The 19,230-nt window shown below is 40.3% G+C and overlaps 2 protein-coding genes across 4 annotated transcripts in view; one reads left to right on the forward strand and one right to left on the reverse strand.

The window, feature by feature from the left end:
- Window positions 1–3,069, reverse strand: part of CDS2 (CDP-diacylglycerol synthase 2) — a 69,203-nt gene extending 66,134 nt beyond the window's left edge. The window contains exon 1 of one of the 3 annotated variants that reach the window (XM_031950626.1): window positions 2,924–3,069. Coding sequence is in view for 2 of the 3 variants with exons in the window: in XM_012539933.3 (XP_012395387.1) it covers window positions 2,043–2,105 (63 nt within the window). In the remaining variant the exon portion in view is untranslated. Of the gene's footprint in view, window positions 1–2,042; window positions 2,450–2,923 lie in introns of those variants that run through there. The other 2 variants (XM_012539933.3, XM_012539934.3) reach the window with 2 other exon arrangements.
- Window positions 3,070–10,514: 7,445 nt separating this feature from the next.
- Window positions 10,515–15,824, forward strand: PCNA (proliferating cell nuclear antigen). The gene is made up of 6 exons (XM_003757940.2): window positions 10,515–10,932; window positions 11,496–11,593; window positions 11,679–11,746; window positions 12,787–12,981; window positions 15,016–15,139; window positions 15,237–15,824. The coding sequence occupies exons 1-6, from the start codon at window positions 10,712–10,714 to the stop codon at window positions 15,314–15,316; spliced, it is 786 nt and encodes a 261-aa protein (XP_003757988.1). The 5' UTR covers window positions 10,515–10,711; the 3' UTR covers window positions 15,317–15,824.
- Window positions 15,825–19,230: the final 3,406 nt, after the last annotated feature.

The following is a 19,230-nucleotide window of genomic DNA, read 5'->3' on the forward strand; positions in this document are numbered from 1 at the left end:
ACTACAAAATGCAACTTTATTTTTAGACACTGAAGAACACAAAAATACTTCAGAGAAATGGACAATCAGTACTCAGATCACATCATACAAGTAACTGGTTGGCTGAATTGGGGTTGTTTAGCCTGAGACAAAAAATAGTAACAGGAGAGAAAAGTAATCATCAAAAATTTGGAGGATTAGCTTCTGTAAAGGAAATGGTCTTCTTCTATGTTTTCCCACAGGCCTACACCACAATGTGCAGCTTACTAACAATTATAAAGGAAAGGCTGCCTCACAAAATAGTAAGGAAGTGTTTAAATAGATGTCTGACAATAGAAATACAAAAAGACTGTTCCTCAATTTCTGAGGTCTCCCTTTTTTAGGAATCTGATTCCAAAACCAATTCTTCCCAAGAATCAGACTCACTGCCATCCAACCCAGCCCAGCCCAGCCCTTCTTTCAACAGACTGCTGCTTTTCTATGTAACACACTTTCTCTCTCTTCTGCTCCCAAGTGCATTCTTTTTTTCATTTTCCTACTCTCATCTCATCTACTTGCATAGCTTCAAGTAAACAAGTGACTCCCCAATCTCCAGTCCCAGTCTCTCTCCAAGACTTAGTCCCACATAGCTTCACTTGGATGTCCTGTTTTCCCGAACCTGTTGCTTAAAACCGATCTTGCCACCATCATTCCCCCCCCAAACCAGTACTCTCATCAATGTTCTACCTCTATCATTAGTGCCGCCCCAGAATTACAAAAGTCGTCATTTTCTTCTTCCCCGTCCAGGCCAACCTAAGCCTGGTTGATCCATCTTCAGTACGTACTAAGCCCTCTCCCTTTTTTCTGATGCCATCAACCTACTCATGCCGCCTGTGTTGTTGTCCTTGCTCTCCAAACAAGCTACGCAGCACTGCCAAATCTCCTTCTTAAAACCCAGCTTCCTACACAACAACCTGCCCAAAACTGCCCCCCCGGCAAGACCCTCCACCTCCGAGACCTTGTCTCCAAGTAGATCTCCCGTTACTGCTCTTACCACCTTTCCACTTAACTCACCCTGGCCTAGTCATCATTCCTCCGAACAGTGGCCTTCCTTCTCCGCGTCCGGCTGCCGAGCCTGAAGGACGGCCTTGCCACCCAAGGCCCCGACTTCCCTGAGGCCTGCCTCTGAGACCCGTTTTACCTAAGAAGCTCCGGTCATTTTTCTCCCCGTAACCCCCGCGCATTTATCTCGCTTCTCCTCCCGCACACACTGCGCTGCGCGCCTCAGCGAGTCTCTTTCCTGAGGCTGGACACGCCTTCCCTCCCCAACAAGACTAACCCCGGACGGGCATTTATCTGGGATACAAATGCGTGTCCCAAGCGCACAAGCCGGCCTCTGGCTCCCAAGAGGGCGGTGACAACGACAAAAGGGACTCGCGCGTGGGGCGCCAGCGGGGACACTTTCACCGACTTGGGGCCGAGCGGCCGGCAGCGCAGCGGAGCGGCCGCGAGCCTCCGTTGCCTCAGGCCGTGGCTTCTCTCTCCAAAAGCTCGCTCACCCACCTGCCCGGACCGGAGTGCTTAGGGAGCTGCAGATGCGCTTCCACTACACCGGTTCTACGGTGGAGGTCCGCGGGGTGCCCGGGACGCTTCCGAGCGAGAAGCGACCGCAGGAGCCCTTCCCTGTCACTGTTACAAGGGGATCACCTTTGTCCGCCTCCCAGGGCATCAGTCCCTTCCTAGCAAGCTCTCCCGAGCGGGAGCTCCCCATGCCTCAGAGACGCGGAGTGCGGAGGAGTCCTCCAGATCCCACCTCCTGCCCTAGCAGATAAGGGAGGCCCCGGAGATGGGGCCCAGAAAGGAGTCCGGACGGGAGCGGGAAGGCAGCCCCCCCGGGGGACACTCTCCACCACGACCCGCCGCCCACCAAGCGCGCCCAGCGGGGCTGAGTCCCCGGCCAGCGCAGCCCCTGCCCCCCCGCAGCAGCTGCGGGGGAGGGGAGGAGAGGGGGGGAAGCATCCTTCCGGCCCCGCGTAGAGCGGAAAGGGCACGAGGGCAGCCGCCGGCCCCCCTCACTGCTTTACCTTGTCCTCTGCCTCTGGCCGCCCGTCTGGTTCGTGGGCCACCCTCTGCCTCAGTTCCGTCATTCTCCCTTAGGCCCCCGCCTTCTCTCCAAGGACGGGCTATTTGGGCAGCGCAGCAGAAGCCTCTGGGCCTCTGCCTCCCTCACAGCCCGGCCCTCGGCCGAGCCCCCGCCGCCGCCCCCAGCTGAGCTGGAGCGCTGCTTCCTCCGGCGGGGCTCGGATTCGCCCGATACCCCCTCCCAGGTGCAAACGAGAAGCGAAGCGAGGCAGAGATGAAGCCCAAAGGAGAAGCTACGCCAGTGAACCTCACGCGACGATAGCCCCTCAGACAGACAGACAGCAGCCCGCTTAGGGTCTCTGGGAAGCCGATTTTGTACCCGCTCCGCCCAGATCCGAGACGCAAGACACCAGCCCCCTCCACCTCCCCGGATCGGCTCCGCCCCGGGCCGCACCCCCTCCTTAACCCAGGCCCTACGCGAGCCTGCCGATTACCCTCCTCCGCTCTAGAGGGAGCCCACGGAGGCAGAGCGCGGGAGCAGGCGGGCAGGCGCGAGAGTGCGCAAACCAGCGCGGGCCCGCTGGCCGCCTATCACTCCGGTTGTGTGCCGCTTCCCAGCCCCGATAGCTGCTTTCACTGGACGCCCAGCTCCGAGAGCTGGCCTTCCTAAACTTTGCTTGCGCCACGGACCTCCTTTAACTGGCTGGTGAAGCCCATGATTCCCTTCTCAAAATCTTATTTTCAAAGGCTTAGGAGTAAAAAAGAAACCAGTTGTACTGAAATAGTCATCAAAATGTTGAAGGAAAGAAGTTCCCCGAGCCCAAGTTGAGAACTCCCGAGTGTGAAAACAATAGAATGTAAACTACTAGAGGGCTGGAATTACTTCATTTTGGTCTCTCTATCCCCAGCATAGAGTTGCGTTTATCGTTCAATAAATAAGTGTTCCCGATTTGAGAGGGTGGACGGGTGCATAAAACAGAAGAGTCCAGGAGGAGGATGAAGATGGAGGGGCGGGGCCACACCGCTTACGTACGTATAAGAGGACCGTTCCCCAACGGCCCGGGGAGTGTCGCGAGGTGGGCGGGGCGAGGGGGCGCGCGCCGCGGGGCTATACGACTGGGAGCTTCGACGAAATGGGCCCTCCCCCCCGCGGGATGGCTGCGGGGGGAGTGTGCCATGGCGGGATGGCTGCGGGGGGAATGTGCCATGCCGGCTTCCGGCGGCCGATAGGCCGCCTCTGCTCTCCCTTGGGAGGGAAGGACGGCTGCGGACCGACCACGTCGGTTCCCAGCCGGGGGCTGGGTGACGTAACGGCTAGGTCAGCTTTTCCCGCGCCGGTTACGGCGGCTGGCTTTGATGGTAATGTAGGGCCGCCCATCCCCCAGCCCGCCTTTGCCTTTTCCCCTCCCCCCCTCACGGTTTTCTCTAGTTCATCCTCCTGCCGGGGATGTTTGTTAAGCCCGAGGCTCTTGGAAAGTAAGCGGGGGAATGATTGTGATCCGCATGCTTAACTAAGCCCGAGTCCCGGCGGAAAGAAAGGGAAAACCGCTCATTTCTGCTCCCCGCTCCTCTCCTAGAGAGGCGGAGCCCGAAACTTGAAGGGGGGAGGAGGGAAATAAGGGAGGAAAGGGGAGTGGGACTTGCCTTCCCTCTTCTGGGCGGGAGCAAGAGAGCGGACAAAATGTCATCTGAAATTTCATTTCTACGCACTTTGGGCTTCTGATTTACTGCTGAATGTTTTAAGTATCAGCTCCTAAGGGTTTAAAAATATAGAGAGAGACGAAACGCTTCTGAATTTAACTATTAAAATTTCCCCATCATTTTCCTAAGTTTAGACAAAAAATTTGCAGTTTTATTTTTTTTCATGGATATCAAGCACTATTGATTTTGTTTAGTTGTGTCTAACTTCGTGACCGCATTTGGGGTTTTCTTGGCAAAAAGTTTTCCATTTCCTTTTCCAGCTCATTTTACAGGTGAGGAAACTGAGGCAAACAGGATGACGTGACTCTGGGCAAGTCATTTAATCCTATTTACCTTACTTTCTGCATTTGTAAAATAAGCTGGAGAAGGAAATAGCTAAGTACTCTGGTATTCTTGCTAAACTGAGTTTTTTTTTTATTAATTTTTTATTATAGCTTTTTATTTACAAGATCTATGCATAGGTAATTTTTCAGCATTGACCTTTGCAAAACCTTCTGTTCCAACTTTTCCCTTTCTTCCCCACACTCCCTCCCCTAGATGGCAGGTAGACCAATACGTGTTAAATATGTTAAAAGTATATATTAAATACAATATATGTATACATATTTATACAGTTATCTTGCTGCACAAAAAAAAAACAGATTTAGAAAGAATGTAAAAATAACCTGAGAAGGAAAATAAAACAATAACAGTGGAAATGCTATGTTGTGGTCCACACTCATTTCTCATAGTTTTTTGCTGGTTCTCTTCATTACTTAACAATTGGAAGTAATTTGGATTATCTCATTGTTGAAGACAGCCTGTCCATCAGATTTGATCATCATATGGTCTTGTTGCCATGTACAATGATCTGGTCCTGCTCATTTCACTCCCCATCAGTTCATATAAATCTCTCCAGGTCTCACTGTATTCATCCTGCTGGTCATTTCTTACCAAACAATAATATTCCATAACATTAATTTACCACAATTTATTCAGCCATTCTCCAATTGAGGGGCATCCACTCAGTTTCAAGTTTCTAGCCACTACAAAGAGGGCTGCCACACATTTTTGCATATACAGGTCCCTTTCCTTTCTTTAAGATCTCTTTGGGATATAAGCCCAGTAGTAACACTGCACAGTTTGATAACTTTTTGAGCATAGTTCCAAATTGCTCTCTAGAATGGTTGGATCCATTCACAACTCCATCAACAATGTATCAGTATCCCAGTTTTCCCACATCCCTTCCAACATTCGTCATTATCTTTTCCTATCATCTTAGCCAGTCTGAGAAGTATGTAGTGGTACCTCATAGTTGTCTTAATTTGCATTTCTCTGATCAATAATGACTTGGAGCATCTTTTCATGACTAGAAATAGTTTGAATTTCTTCATCTGAAAATTGTCTGTTCATATTCTTTGACCATTTATCAATTGGAGAATGGCTTGATTTCTTATATATTAGAGTCAGTTCTCTATATATTTTGGAAATGAGGCCTTTATCAGAACCTTTGACTGTAAAAATGTTTTCCCAGTTTATTGCTTCCCTTCTAATCTTGTCTGCGTTAGTTTTGTTTGTACAACAACTTTTTAACTTGATTTAATCAAAATTTTCTATTTTGTGATCAATAATGATCTCTAGTTCTTCTTTGGTCACAAATTCCTTCCTCCTCCACAGGTGTGAGGGGTAAATTATCCTATGTTTTTCTAATTTATTTATAATCTCATTCTTTATGCCCATTTTGACCTTCCTTTGGTGTACGGTATTAAGTGTAGGTCAATGCCTAGTTTCTTCCATACTAATTTCCAATTTTCCCAGCAGTTTTTATCAAATAGTGAATTCTTATCCCAATAGCTGGGCTCTTTAGGTTTGTCTTTGGGTTTAGATTATTAAAGTTATTGACTGTTTTGTCCTGTGAACCTAACCTATTCCACTGATCAACTAGTCTATTTCTTAGCCAATACTAAATGGTTTTGGTGACTGCTGATAAACTGAGTTTTAAAGGAAGCTAATGATTGCAAAAAGCAAAGTTAAGGAAGACTTACCTTTTACTCCTGGAGGATCTCATGTAGCAAAGATGCAGAGACATGAGCTAGAATGGCATGCAAGAAATATTATCCTTCAGATGCTGTTCTGTGTTCCAAATACTAGTCATTTGTCACCACTCATCACTCTGACTTTAAGTGTTTTAGTATCATGTCTACAACTTAATTGGAAGTCAGTTAATTCTTCTGCTTCTTCCTAAGCTACAACTCAAAAATTTGGAAGGAGGGAAATTTTAGGAACGAGTCCATCCACAAGTATTTATTGAATACCTACTATGCTAGGCACTCTGCTAAGAGTTTCAGATACAGAATGCAAAGGGTGAAATAATCCCTTCTCCAAAGGAGATTACATGGAGAGCTTCTAATGGGAGATCAACAAATACATGCTGGATTTATATATGGCAAATAGAAACAAATACAAAGTAGATATTTTAAGGAGCTTATATGGAGAGCTTCTAATGTGGAAGTTAACAAATACACACTGGATTTATATATGGCATCAACATGTAGTGAATAAGTAGAAATAAATACAAAGTAGTTAAATACAAGGTAAGTATTTAGGGAGAGAAAGCCAGCCACTGGTAATGATTAAAAAGGATAAGGAAGACTTTCAAGTAGAATATAGTAGTTGAGCTTACCTACTGCTTAATGGAAGAGGGACTCTGAAGTAGAGGTAAGAAGAGAATGCACTCCAGGTTTGGGAGATAGCCACTGTAAAGGCATGGAAATGTGAGGTGGGCTATCAAGAAGAGATAAGGCAGCCAATTTGGCAGAGTAGAAGAGAAGAAAAGTCCAATGAGACCTGAAAAAGAGGTTGAAGCCAGGTTGTGGATAACTAAAAACTAAATGATGGAGCAGTAGCAAACTATAAACATCTTATTTTTACAGATGAACTGAAACAAACAGGACTAAGTGACTTGCTTAGGGTCACACAGCATCTGAGACCAGATTTGAATTTAGAAAGACTCCTTACTGATTCCAAGGACAGAGCTCTATCTTCTGTACCATGATGATGTCCTTTTGGTCTTTGAGAATAAAGAACATCAACCAATCAACCTACCAGCAAGCTTTAATAGCTGAATAATAGAGTCACTTTCAGAAAATTTTAATATCAGTGCTTATGATTCCAGTCTGCTCCACAAAGGAAATTTGATTGGCTGTGGCTTCATAACCAGAAGTGGAGAACATTTAGAAGGCACATGAGAAAACTGAGGCATTTAAGTGGCTTGCCCAACATCATACAACTAATAATAATAGCTACCATATATATAGTACTCACTATGTGCCACGTGCTTTACACATATTATCTCATTTGATCTTCACAATTCTGGGAAGTGTTATCATCTCCATGTTACAGATTATGAAAGTAAGGTAAACATAGTGCCAAGAATTACACAGCTAATAATTGTCTCCACTTGGATTAGAATTCGGATCTTCCTGATTCCAGGCCCAGCCGCTCTATCCACTGTACCACCAGCTGCCTCTAGATAAGGAGGTAACTGTATAAATAGAGAGCAGGCTCATGAGAGAATTGTAGTGGTAAAAATTTTAAGATTTTTTTGATAGATACATGTAATGAAGAATGGGAGTCAAGAATAATGTCGAGTTTATAAATCTATAAGACTGACACTTTCAACAAAAATAGTGAGGTTTGGAAGAGGGAGGGATTTGGAGAGAAAATGAGTAAGTACAGCTAGTAATCATTGATCTTAGACAAAGTGAAACTTAAAAGATTCAAAGATAAATCTATATTATATGTCAGCCATATTAATATTGTTTTAGATGCATGCTTACATATGAGTTAAGTGCATATATGTACCTGAGAATATGTAGATATGTATGCATGTTGCCCTGTGTATGTATAGATATGTGTATATGTGTGTGAATTTGTGGGTGAGTAGGTGGTTGTGAGTGGGAGTGTATGGCTGTGTGTGTATGTGTGTGTGTGTGTGTGTATTTTTGCTTAAGAGGAAGAAAGAATAAAGTGAAAAAAAGTGCAAAGCAGAGAACAAAAGAACAACCTACAAGGAAGCAAAGAAAAGATGGAGACTCATGAATATAATTTCTTCTATTATATTCTCTATATTCTACTATATTATATATCCTTTCTTGAGCTATTAATTTATTATTTTGAATCCTCCCCAGTTCTGCTGGGCACATGACAAAGTTCATTTTGTTTTATTTTCCTTTTCTGTCATTTTTTATTTTTTTAATAAGCTGAAAACAATAAAAAATAAAATATGAATTCAGTTTCAGACATTTTGAGGTTGATGTCTCAGAGAGAACCAGTTTGAAATGTTCCATTTATAGCTGGTGATGAGGGACTGACTGAAGCTCAGAGAGAAACTGGGACTAGATATTCTTATCTGTCAATAATCTGCATGGAGTTGGTAATTGAGCTTATGAGAACTGATGAGGTTAGAGAGAAAGAAAACAGAAAATACTCCACTATTCTTGGCCTTGGGTGCCTTGGCCTTTCAAATAGACTCAGTTGTATGTGCTAAGAACTGGAGATATATAGACAAAAGTGAAAATAGTCCCTGAATTCGGAGCATATATTCTACTGTTAGGAAACAGATAACTCTGTTTTGGGACTTTGGAGAAGAAATTCTATAACTGGTTCTGGTCTGCTTACCATAGAAGAATTTTTAATTGGCTGTGGCTTTATAATTTAGAATGAGGTGCTTTGAAAAAGCACGAATTAACCATATGCTCTTTTCTTAGGTTGACTTCTTCCTGCTGGGTGACCTAGTGAGAAGGGAAAAACTGGGATAAAAAGGAAGAAGCCTCAACTTCTCTCTGAGTTGGGAGAAAATTATACCAAGCAACCTTATAAAATGCAAAACATCTATATCTTCCAGATTTATCAGGAATGTTCAAATAAATTAGTCTTTTAACTCATTTATATCTTTATACTAGTCTTGTCAAGTTTCATTATTATATTATTTCTATACTTCATTTTCACCTTTTCTTATTTTTAAAATGAACTTAACATTCTTTTTTTTTTTTAATTTTGAGTTAATTCTCTCTCTTCCTCCTAAACATTCCACCTATTAAAAAGGCAAGCAATATGATATCAATTGTACATTTCTACATTAGCCATGTTGAGGGGGAAAAAAGTAATAAAAAATAAAAAACTTCAATCTGTAGAGTTCATCACTTCTCTCTAGAAGTTGATAAAGAGTTTTGCATTATAAAACCTTCAGAACTATCTTGGATCATTATAAAATCAGAGTAGCTAAATCAGGAGTGGTTTTATTGCTATTACTATGTACAATGTTCTACTGGTCCTTCGCACTTCACTTTTACTTTAGTTTATATATGTTTCCAGGCTTTTTTAAAACTATCATCATTTCTTCATAGCACATTAGTATTCCATCCCAACTTGTTTAGCCATTTTCCAGTTGATGGGCATCCTCTCAATTTCCATTCCTTTGCTACCATGAAAAGAACTGTCTTTGTACATAAGATCCATCTTTGGGGTACAGACCTAGTAATGGTATTGTTACTTCAAAGGATATGCCCAAAATTATAGCTCTTTAGGTATAGCTCTAAATTGTTCTACAGAATGGTAGGTTTTATTTTTGTGTAGAAACAACATTCAATCTAACATCGTAAGGAACACTAAAAAGCAAAGGTAATAAAAGGATGCTAGATTCAGGGAGAGATTTACCATAAAACAAACCACTAAGAGGGCATCATAAATAGGGGATTAAAGGAAAGAAATGGGGGGAGAAGAGCTTTGAGGAAGGCGGCATTGGGAAATATTTTAAGGAGACTTGTACATCTACCTATGCCTGTGAGACTCCTGGCCAGTTTTTAAATTCCCATGGCTTCAATTTCCTCATGCCAAAAGACGGGTTCCCCCTAAACTTCCATGAAAATGAGCTATGTACTCTCTTTTCCTACCAGTGAAGGAGGTCTGCTTGATTTAAACCCCACTAAAGGGATACCAAAAAAAAAAAAAAAAAAAAAAAATCTGGGCATTCAAATAAGTTATTGGTACCTAAGGAGTTTAAAAGAACCTCATTTAATTCAATATTATTTAATAGATGAGAACAATTCAAAGAAAGGAGGAGCATGGACAAAATGTCTGTCCGCAAATTAACCAAAACACATATATAGTAACTGAAATTAAAAGTTTTCAGTTGTGGCTTAGATCTAATAACCGAGTCGGTGAAGATGATATCTTCTGATGTATGCAGGAACCTGACAGCCAAGGAAAAGGCATTAAGTGGTCCGCCATGTATAGCTATACTTTAAGGCTTGTCCTTGGCTCACTCAGGAACATTTGGATCACATTTCTTCTGAATAAAAATGTGCACGGTGGCGCAGCGAAGAGGAAAAACACGAGCCACGGATCGGGAGCCAAAGGCCCCGCGTTTGATGCATTTTGCCACTACCTGTGACAACTTTGAGCACGTCATTGAACTTCGGGGGGCCTACATTTCTTCATCTGTAAATTGAAGGAACTGGATCAAGGAATCTCCACATTCGCTTCCAATCCCAGTCTCCAAAGGAAAAAGCACCTTCCTAGACGAAGATCGTAACGACAAGACACCCGTTCGTCCCAATCAAAAAGAATCGCGTACATATTGGGTGAACCTGAACAAGCCCGGGCAATCACGGAAGGTGGGGCAAGCCCGTTTCCTCGGGTTGGCTCAGGAGCTTTAGGTACCGCCTCTGCGATGGGATTGGCCGCAGAGCACCAGTAGCGCTAGCGGAAGGCGGGCGGTTACGCCGTGACGTCACAGCGACTTGCCGGCGAGAGCGCGAGCCGGAGCCGCGGCACCGCATTTGCTTAGAGGCGGCTGTTGTGTGTGCGTCTTTGCGCCCGCGTCTCCTCTCGGGCCGAGGACCTCACTGCGGCGGGTGAGCCCAGTTCTCCCGAGCCTAGGCCGGGCCTAGTTTGTTCTCGTTTCTGCTTAGTATCTCCGTGCGCCACCATGTTCGAGGCGAGGCTAGTGCAAGGCTCCATCCTTAAGAAGGTGCTGGAGGCGTTGAAAGACTTCATCAATGAGGCCTGCTGGGACATCAGCTCAGGCGGGGTGAACCTGCAGAGCATGGACTCGTCCCACATCTCTCTGGTGCAGCTCACCCTCCGCTCGGAGGGCTTCGACACCTACCGCTGCGACCGTAACCTGGCCATGGGCGTGAATCTCACCAGGTAAGCGTGATGCCGCGCGCGAACGTGGACTCGGGGGGGAGCAGACCGAGTAGTCGCCTCCCCCTCCCCCGGGCTTCTCTTGGCGGGAGCGCGGCGGAATGGGGTAGCTCTAGCTGCCCGGCCCGGGGAGGGCGCGGAGGAGCGGGCAGCGCGCCTCATTGGTCCTAGCGGTGGCGGGAGGCGGGACCAGGCCGAAGCGCGCGGTTTGGGGAAGGGGAAGCGCGCCGGGCCGCCTCCCGCCCAACGTCATTTCGGCGCCAAGCTCACAATGCGGCCCGGGAAGCGGTGGCGGGAAGCCCCCCAGAAGCAGTGCCGAAGATTTCGAATTTCTAGTCAAAAGCATGCTAGCCCCAGAAGGCCTTCTGGCCCGGCGGGCCTGCCGTCTCTGCGGGCTATTCACTCCGAATCGGGGAGGGGAGGGGAGCCGCGCCGCGTCGCGCCGGCTCGTGTTGACATCCGTGTGTTAGAGGATGATGCCGCTTACGCGAATAGCATTAAGCTGTAGGCTCTTTTCTGGGCCGCGTGGATGAATGCGTGCTTACCTCTTGTTTTCCATCGTCTAGCATGTCCAAAATACTAAAATGCGCCAGCAATGAGGATATTATCACTCTAAGAGCCGAAGACAATGCAGATACGCTTGCGCTGATATTTGAGGCACCTAGTAAGTTGTCTTCTATAAGTTCGCATCCCATTTTAAAATCAGTCCTTTACTATTGAAATGTAAAATGTCATTGTTTTATTTGTAGATCAGGAAAAAGTTTCAGACTATGAGATGAAATTAATGGATTTAGATGTTGAACAACTCGGAATTCCAGTAAGTATCAAGGTTTCTCGCCGTGTGCCTAATTATAATTTTTTTTAAAGCCCAAATTCATTTTCTAATACTTATATATTTATACTTCTGATAGGTAAAGAAAAATTTTTGGCAAGAAGAAAAAAATCACTAATGCGGCATTGTAATTGAATAGGTCACTCCTTCGTTCATCTAATGAAATATAGGACTAAATAATGGTCTAGAATTCGAGCTTCAATCTCATTTCTCCTTGTGCTTATTAAGAATAATGCATAAGAGCAAGAAAAATAAGTTGGGATTTAGAACTAGGAGCTACTTTTCAGAGAATAAGTCATGCTAGTATTGTACAGCAAAGCTTCACAGGTTAAATGTTTCCTGCAGATTGTAGCAAATAATAACTGAATCATGATTTGAGTCCCTGTCTTCTCCAAAACATGAGTTAATTTTCACCATATTAAACCAGCTTCTGTCCTCTTAATTTCCCTGTTAAATTGCTTTTCCCTTCTATTATTAATTTCATTAAACATGCTGCATTTTAATTAATAGTTTATATGGAGCTTTTTAGAAGACTTTAGTCATTTCCAGGAAAAGATTACTTTTTATTACTTAAACAGAATAAAAAAGTGATCAGATAACAATTTCTAGTGTAAAAACAATTGATTTGTTTTAAAAGACAGATTTAGGTGAATAATATAGCTGCCCACATACCCTTTCTATGCCCCCCCATCATTATGCAACTGGGCTGTTAATATTAATAATCTAGTATCTAGTAGGGTGAACACAGGATCACAGCTCTTACATTCAAGAAAAGTGGATTTGGCTACTCGTTAAATATTTAAAATAGGATTAAGTGTACTTTTTCACTTTTATATAAAACATTCCCTGAAAAAGTATTGTACTCTTAAAACTCCAGACCATTTACTAAGTCATTCAATTGTCATGACTTAAAATTAACTTTTTGGAGTCAAAAGAATTCAATTTTATAGTTCTCCCCCCCCCCAGTAATTGAGATTGATGACAAATCTAAATTTTTAAATACTCGAAGCTGTTTTTTATTATAGGAACAAGAATACAGTTGTGTGGTGAAAATGCCTTCCGGTGAATTTGCACGAATCTGTCGGGATCTCAGTCATATTGGAGATGCTGTTGTAATTTCCTGTGCAAAAGATGGTGTAAAGTTTTCTGCCAGTGGAGAACTGGGAAGTGGAAATGTAAAACTATCACAGACAAGTAATGTTGACAAAGAGGAGGAAGCAGTAAGTGAAATCTAGATCTTGAGAAAATAATTTAAGGCAGCAAATTATGTTGGTGAAACAAAATAACCTGTTTGGACTAGAGAATAATAGCTTCAAATTGTGTATATTAAATGGATATAATTTGAAATTTAAATGAGTCATTGGTAGAGCCTTGTTTTGTCTTTGATGCATTTTCCAACTTTTTCTTGAATAATGAAATTTGTAAAAGTGAAAATGACATGTCTTTTACCTGTAGAACATAAGATCATAGATTTACAATTGGGAACGGACTTTATAGATCTTTGAGGCTAACCCTCTTGTTTTTTACAGATTAAAAAAAAAAAAAGCCCAGCTTAAGAGATTTGTCCAAGGTCAGACAGGGAGGTTTGCATACCTATTTTAAAAGCCACAAATTAACAATGGCTAATTTTGAAACTCAACCTGAAATGGTTTAGAGGCAGAATTCCTTATCTACTGAAGAGGGTGTATAGAAAAGTCAGATAATGGTAAACTGGTTGTTATAATTTTATTTTTTAAAGTTCAATACGGTATCCAGGTAATATATAATTTGGAACTGGCACTCTCTTTTGTAAACCTAAAGGTTAAGTAATTGTTCCAGGGTCACATCTAGTAGTTTAACTAGTTAAGCAAGAGGTCTTTTGATTTGATTGTAGCATAATTTCAATTATATTCTTCTACCTATCTTGAATTTGTTGTAGTTTTTGCCACATTGCATTTTGTATTGAAATATATGGATTATATCTCTCATTTGTAAGATTTTAATAGTATAAAAATTGCATTCTTCACTTCTTTTATTATGTAGATATGCTGTCTTTCAATAGATATCTAATTATACAAAATAGATAATAGATTTCTCAGGAAATTTCAATAAAAAGTATGGCCTGAGTTAACAAATTAACCAAAATCCCCAAACCTTTTAAATCATTGTATAGTTGTAAAAAGGAATGACTGTATTTTAAAAAAAAAAAAAAAACTCAGAATTTGGGTTTTTTTTTTTTTTTACTGAATGTCTTTTTAAAATGAATTTTATGAATGTCTTGTTTTTGCATCTTTATTTTCTGGTATAATATGTATCGCTTTAAAGCCTTATCCTACCACAGTAAGCCATCCTTTAGACTAACAGAGAAAAGTTCAACAAATCTAAACTTAACCTTACCAATATAACCAAATTTGATGTCAACATGGAGTGTTCCACATCCATAGTATGTTCCACGTTCTCACTTCTGCAAGATATCATCACATATCTCTTTGAAGCCAACTCTTAATTTCACAGCATTTAGTCTCAATTTTTCAGTTCTTTCTGTTTACGTTGTTTTAATAATTTGTGGATATTGTTTTTCTGGTTTTCCTTAATTTCCTTTGCATCAATGAAGAGTTCTTAATCTAAAGGGATTGAGGCAATTAAAAATTTTGTGTATAAAACTTGAAGAGTTAAACAATGCAACTAATAAAGAAGATAAGCAGCTAAGAAATATCTTTAATCACATCTCTGATAGTCTTATATCCTAGATACATAGGTAACTAACAAAGATAAGAAACCAAAATCATATTCTAGTTGATGTATATTTTAAAAGGGCATATAAGCAAATACTTCTCAAAAATTTTAAATTGTTAGAACAATATGAAAATTATCAAAAATTTCTAATTAAATGCAAATCAAATGAAGTTTGGCTTTATACCCAGTAAATTGGAAAAGATGACAGAGAGGGAATAGTGTTGAAAAGGTTGTGGGAAAATAGGCATAGTAACAACACACGTTTTCAAAGAATTGTTTAAAAAAAAAATCATTGCTATTTTTTCTTCTCTTTGCCACAAAAACTTAGTCCCATTTTGAAGCCATCTTTTTTTTTTCTCTTTTTTAAAGAATATTTCTGATTAAATGACTTTGAGAACTACCAACTCATTAATTAAATTTGTATAAAAGCATTATGTCTGTATTTCAATGACTTTGAGGGAAAGAGTATTTTGTGGTTATTTATATTTTTTAGCAAATTTTCAACTGAATTTAATTCTAAGACTTCTCTATTCCCTTAGGTTACAATAGAGATGAATGAGCCAGTTCAGTTGACCTTTGCACTTCGATACCTAAATTTCTTTACCAAAGCCACTCCACTTTCTCCTACAGTAACACTCAGTATGTCTGCAGATGTACCACTTGGTAAGATAATAAATTTCATCTTCGATCAATGAACTTAAGTCTTCCTTTCATAATACTACCAAATGATTAACTCCTTTTTTTCTTTTATCTTCTTTAGTTGTAGAGTATAAAATTGCAGATATGGGACACTTAAAATATTACCTGGCTCCCAAGATTGAGGATGAAGGAGGATCTTAAACATCATTTCTAAGAAGATAAGGGGAGGAAAAAGCTCTTGAAAAGAGAATTACTTTTGAGATATTCAGCAGATATGTTTAATTGTTAAGTCTTTTCAGTCTTAACTTTTCTGTTTGTACCTCTAGGTACATAAATATGTAGATAACTTTCTGTAAATATAGTACTTCTCTCCACATAATTTGTTTTAAAAAGTCCAAAGTTGAATCTTAATACTATTATTCTAGACCATGCCTTATTTAGAAATTCTATTTTAGATGTTTTTATACCAAAAGACTCCTTTTGTAATTCCAACAAAAGGGATGAACTCGATTTAAATAAAGTTGTATAGGAATTGAGCTTCTCACAGAGTAGTGTCTTCAAACAGGATCTTGCTCTGCTGCAAAAATCGTCATGGATTCTCAGCTGTAGCTTTTGTAAAAATTACTTGCCAATATTTTTATTTTTCACCCTGAAATTGTTGAATATGAAGCATTGTGAAAATAGCAATAAAAGAACATTATTTCAAATATTAGTGTGTGACATGTTTACATAAGTGCATATATTTATAGAATAGAGATTGAGAAGTATTTATTTAAAGACATGTGCATATCTGTGGTTTATGGACTTAGGTGGGGAGGAAGTGAATCTTATATGCTTTTATTCATTCCTAAATCGAAGAATACTCAAACATTTCTGTATTATGGTAGCATTTAGCTTTGGCCACAGTAATCTAGGAATTGGAAATTAAACATTCCTAGATTACTGTGGCCAAAGGTAAATGCTTTGAATTATGCTATGATATGAAATATGAAAATCTATGAACTATGAAATAAAGAGTAGAAGTTTTTGAAATTAGACTGTTTATATTTCCCAGTCTGTTACCTATAGAGGGTCGCAGATAATGGGGAATGCTAGGCAAGGTATAAAACCCTCTAGAGTGTAGCCAAGAAATCTGATGTGTCTGGTTTGGCTCCCCATTATCCCTGGGGGCCTCTTGGCCTTCCTGAGAAGTTAGGGGGCATGACAACTACGCTGTAATTAAAGCAGAGTTAATACTACTAAGTAGCAAAGAGACATCTGCACACAATTGCATGTTTGTAGTCCCATATGCACAGTTTAGTTATGTAAGTATATTAAATTATATAAGGCTGAGAGAATTTTAAATAAACGCCTGCTTGACTATCTTCATCACTCCTCACGCATTATCAGAATTCAGGCTGATACTAAAATCCTCCAATGAGCAGGTCCTGACATCTACTGTGTAATGTCACAATTTTCTGTGGGTTTCTTCATAAAGGGTAAGCAATAGAGTTAGATGACTGACCTTCAAAATCCCTTGCTCTAGATTTAAGATTGTGCAATTCTGAAATTAATTTTTGATATCCCTTATATATTTCTACCTTGAGAATGTATTCTTCCCATAGAATTATAGTTCATTATAATAGAATACCTAATATATTTTAGCCAGTTGTAAAGTAACCCAAAAAGATCTTAATTTAGTAACCTAGATATTTAATACATAGAGCCAAAGTTCATATTTAATGAGTTTACTATCCTAGAATCTTCAACTATACCTGAAATAAATTCTAGATAATTAAAAACAGGCCTTTCTTGTCAGGTAAAAATCTAGGTCAGTAATGAATTCAAAAACACTTTTTGATAGCCTAACATAAAAACAATAGTTATCATTGTAGGTGTATATCTTTTGTAGATATCCCAAGCTATATAGAATTGTACTGTGGTTCAAGAATGAGTTAATTTAGCTCTTAAAAAATAGAAGTAGTTTACATTTTTGTTAGATGTTTGGAAAACAAGGACAAGTATTCTGTGTGGTTGGTGGGTCATGTGATTGAGAGATGAAATATAAATTGGATGTAGTTCTTCCAGCACTGGTTTACTTTGGGTGTCAAGAAAAAAGCTGCTTACTGTGCCTGTGTATATAGTTAAGTTCCAAATGTCAGCAGCTAATGGGGCCTCAGTTCACTGAGATAAGTTTTAAAGCATTGTGTCATATATAGAACACTAGATTCGGAATCAGGACCTGGGTTCAAATCCCAGTTTTGCCATTTGGAATAAGCTAATTTCTGTGATCTTGTATTCCTGTTAGTCAAAATTTTAAAGTGCTTAATATGTGCTGGGCCCTGTGCTAGTTGGCAATTTCTGCCCTCAAGCATATAGTCTAATGGAGGTAGATAATGGACAAAGAGAAACTGAAAAGTGGGAGCCAGCAAGGAAAGCTCCTGAGGCAAGGCATCATAGAGAAGTCAAAGTAGTCCCAAAATATTGCGTCTGGTTAAGAAATGAATCCACTCTCCAACTGGAGGAATTAAGGATAGTGATGGGTACAGGGTGAGGAAGTTTTCTCAATAAACTCCCTGAAACATGATAGAGAAGTCCCAAAGTGTGTGCCAGATGATAAATGAGACTGACCCAACTTCAAGACATTGTCTGACCAGGATGGTGTAGTAGCAGAACTTAGTATAGCCTAAGACTCCATTAGCTTTTCTGGCATCACAAAGCTTTGCCATCTGAAAACATTTTATTGATTTAAACCAACAGCATAGGATCAACTGCAAATTCCTAGGGTGTAGGGAACTCTACTACAGACCCAAGACAATGGCTTCTGATGTAAGCTAATTCTCCATTTCCACTTAATTGGTACTAATTGTGCTCATTTTCTGAGGATAGTGTGAGAAGATTGGTAAATACTTGTTAAAATTTATATAGCTATACTATATTGCAGGAATTCTTAACCTGGATGTCTGTCCCACTCCCTTTTTTATAACCTTTGATCTACCAGTTTGGTGAATTCTTATTTTTTTTTTTAAGTCCTTTGTAATCATTTAAGTTAGGTAAGTCCTGATAAACAGGATTGGATTGGTTAGTGAGGAACCAATTGGATTGTAGTGAGATAGGGCTGTGGAACTGGCTTTGTCCCCATTTAAATTTCAACAATCTAATACCCAGAGTTCTATCACTACCTTCTATAACATCCCAAATTATATGGAGTATTTGGCCTTAAGGTATGTGGTTTAAGTAGAAAGGGACAGATGATAGGAAATATGGAGTCAGAACTGCCAGCTGATTAAGGGGGAAATAAGGAAAAATGAATCAATCAGCATTTATTGATCAACTATGGGTCAGGTTTTGGGGATGCAAAGCTGCCCTCAAGGAGCTTATGTACTTTATGGGAAGACAAAATGCACTTAATAAAAAATATACAAAGAATAGGAAATATACAAAGGTGCTCTTTGAGCAAAGTTTTGAGAGAAATTTGAGGATTATAAGAGTCGTCAAAGATTATTTCAGGCCTTCATATAAATACTGTTTCAGTGAAGTGCTCCTATTACTATAGACCCTGGCAAGAGGGAAAATCATTTTTCTCAAATTACTGGCATATCTAAGAGGGTTTACATCTAGTATAAAATTGTCTTGGTCCATTCACTCCTTTATTATCTAAGAAGAGAATTGTTGCATTTTCAAAGAATCCTTTTTTTACCTGCTAGGTGATATTTCACAACCCTGACTTCTGCATGCAACATAAAGTGTATTTCTGTTGTGCAGAGAAAACATTATCCCTATACTTCCAAATGGGTTTACTTTAATAATCCTTTACTTATTCTCTAAGTGCTTCATTATGAAACAAGATGACCAAAGTCCTCAAAGTTTATACTAACAGTCCAAGCTCTACTGGAAAGGTTTCAAATTAGAGTCTTAACTGTTTGAAAATCTAGTTTAAATTACAAAAGGCTCATCTCCAGGTTGGTCATCAGTTAATGAATTTTTGAATTGTAGGTGGATTATAGGATTGAGAGAGAATAATTGAAATCAAGGATCTTGAAATAGCAACCTTATATAACAATTTAAGCTTTATAATACATTTTCCTTAGATAGTCTTTGAAATATATAAAGTCATCCCATTTTATAGATGAACT

The sequence above is a fragment of the Sarcophilus harrisii genome, chromosome 2 (assembly GCF_902635505.1).
Source record: "Sarcophilus harrisii chromosome 2, mSarHar1.11, whole genome shotgun sequence".
Classification (NCBI taxonomy): Eukaryota; Metazoa; Chordata; class Mammalia; order Dasyuromorphia; family Dasyuridae; genus Sarcophilus; species Sarcophilus harrisii.

Excerpts from the sequence above, each read along its gene's own strand:
- PCNA (XM_003757940.2), top strand. The coding sequence starts at position 10,712 with ATGTTCGAGGCGAGGCTAGTGCAAGGCTCCATCCTTAAGAAGGTGCTG. Across the intron at positions 11,594-11,678 it reads GCTGATATTTGAGGCACCTA|ATCAGGAAAAAGTTTCAGAC; the intron begins GTAAGTTGTCTT and ends TTTTATTTGTAG. Across the intron at positions 15,140-15,236 it reads GTCTGCAGATGTACCACTTG|TTGTAGAGTATAAAATTGCA; the intron begins GTAAGATAATAA and ends TATCTTCTTTAG.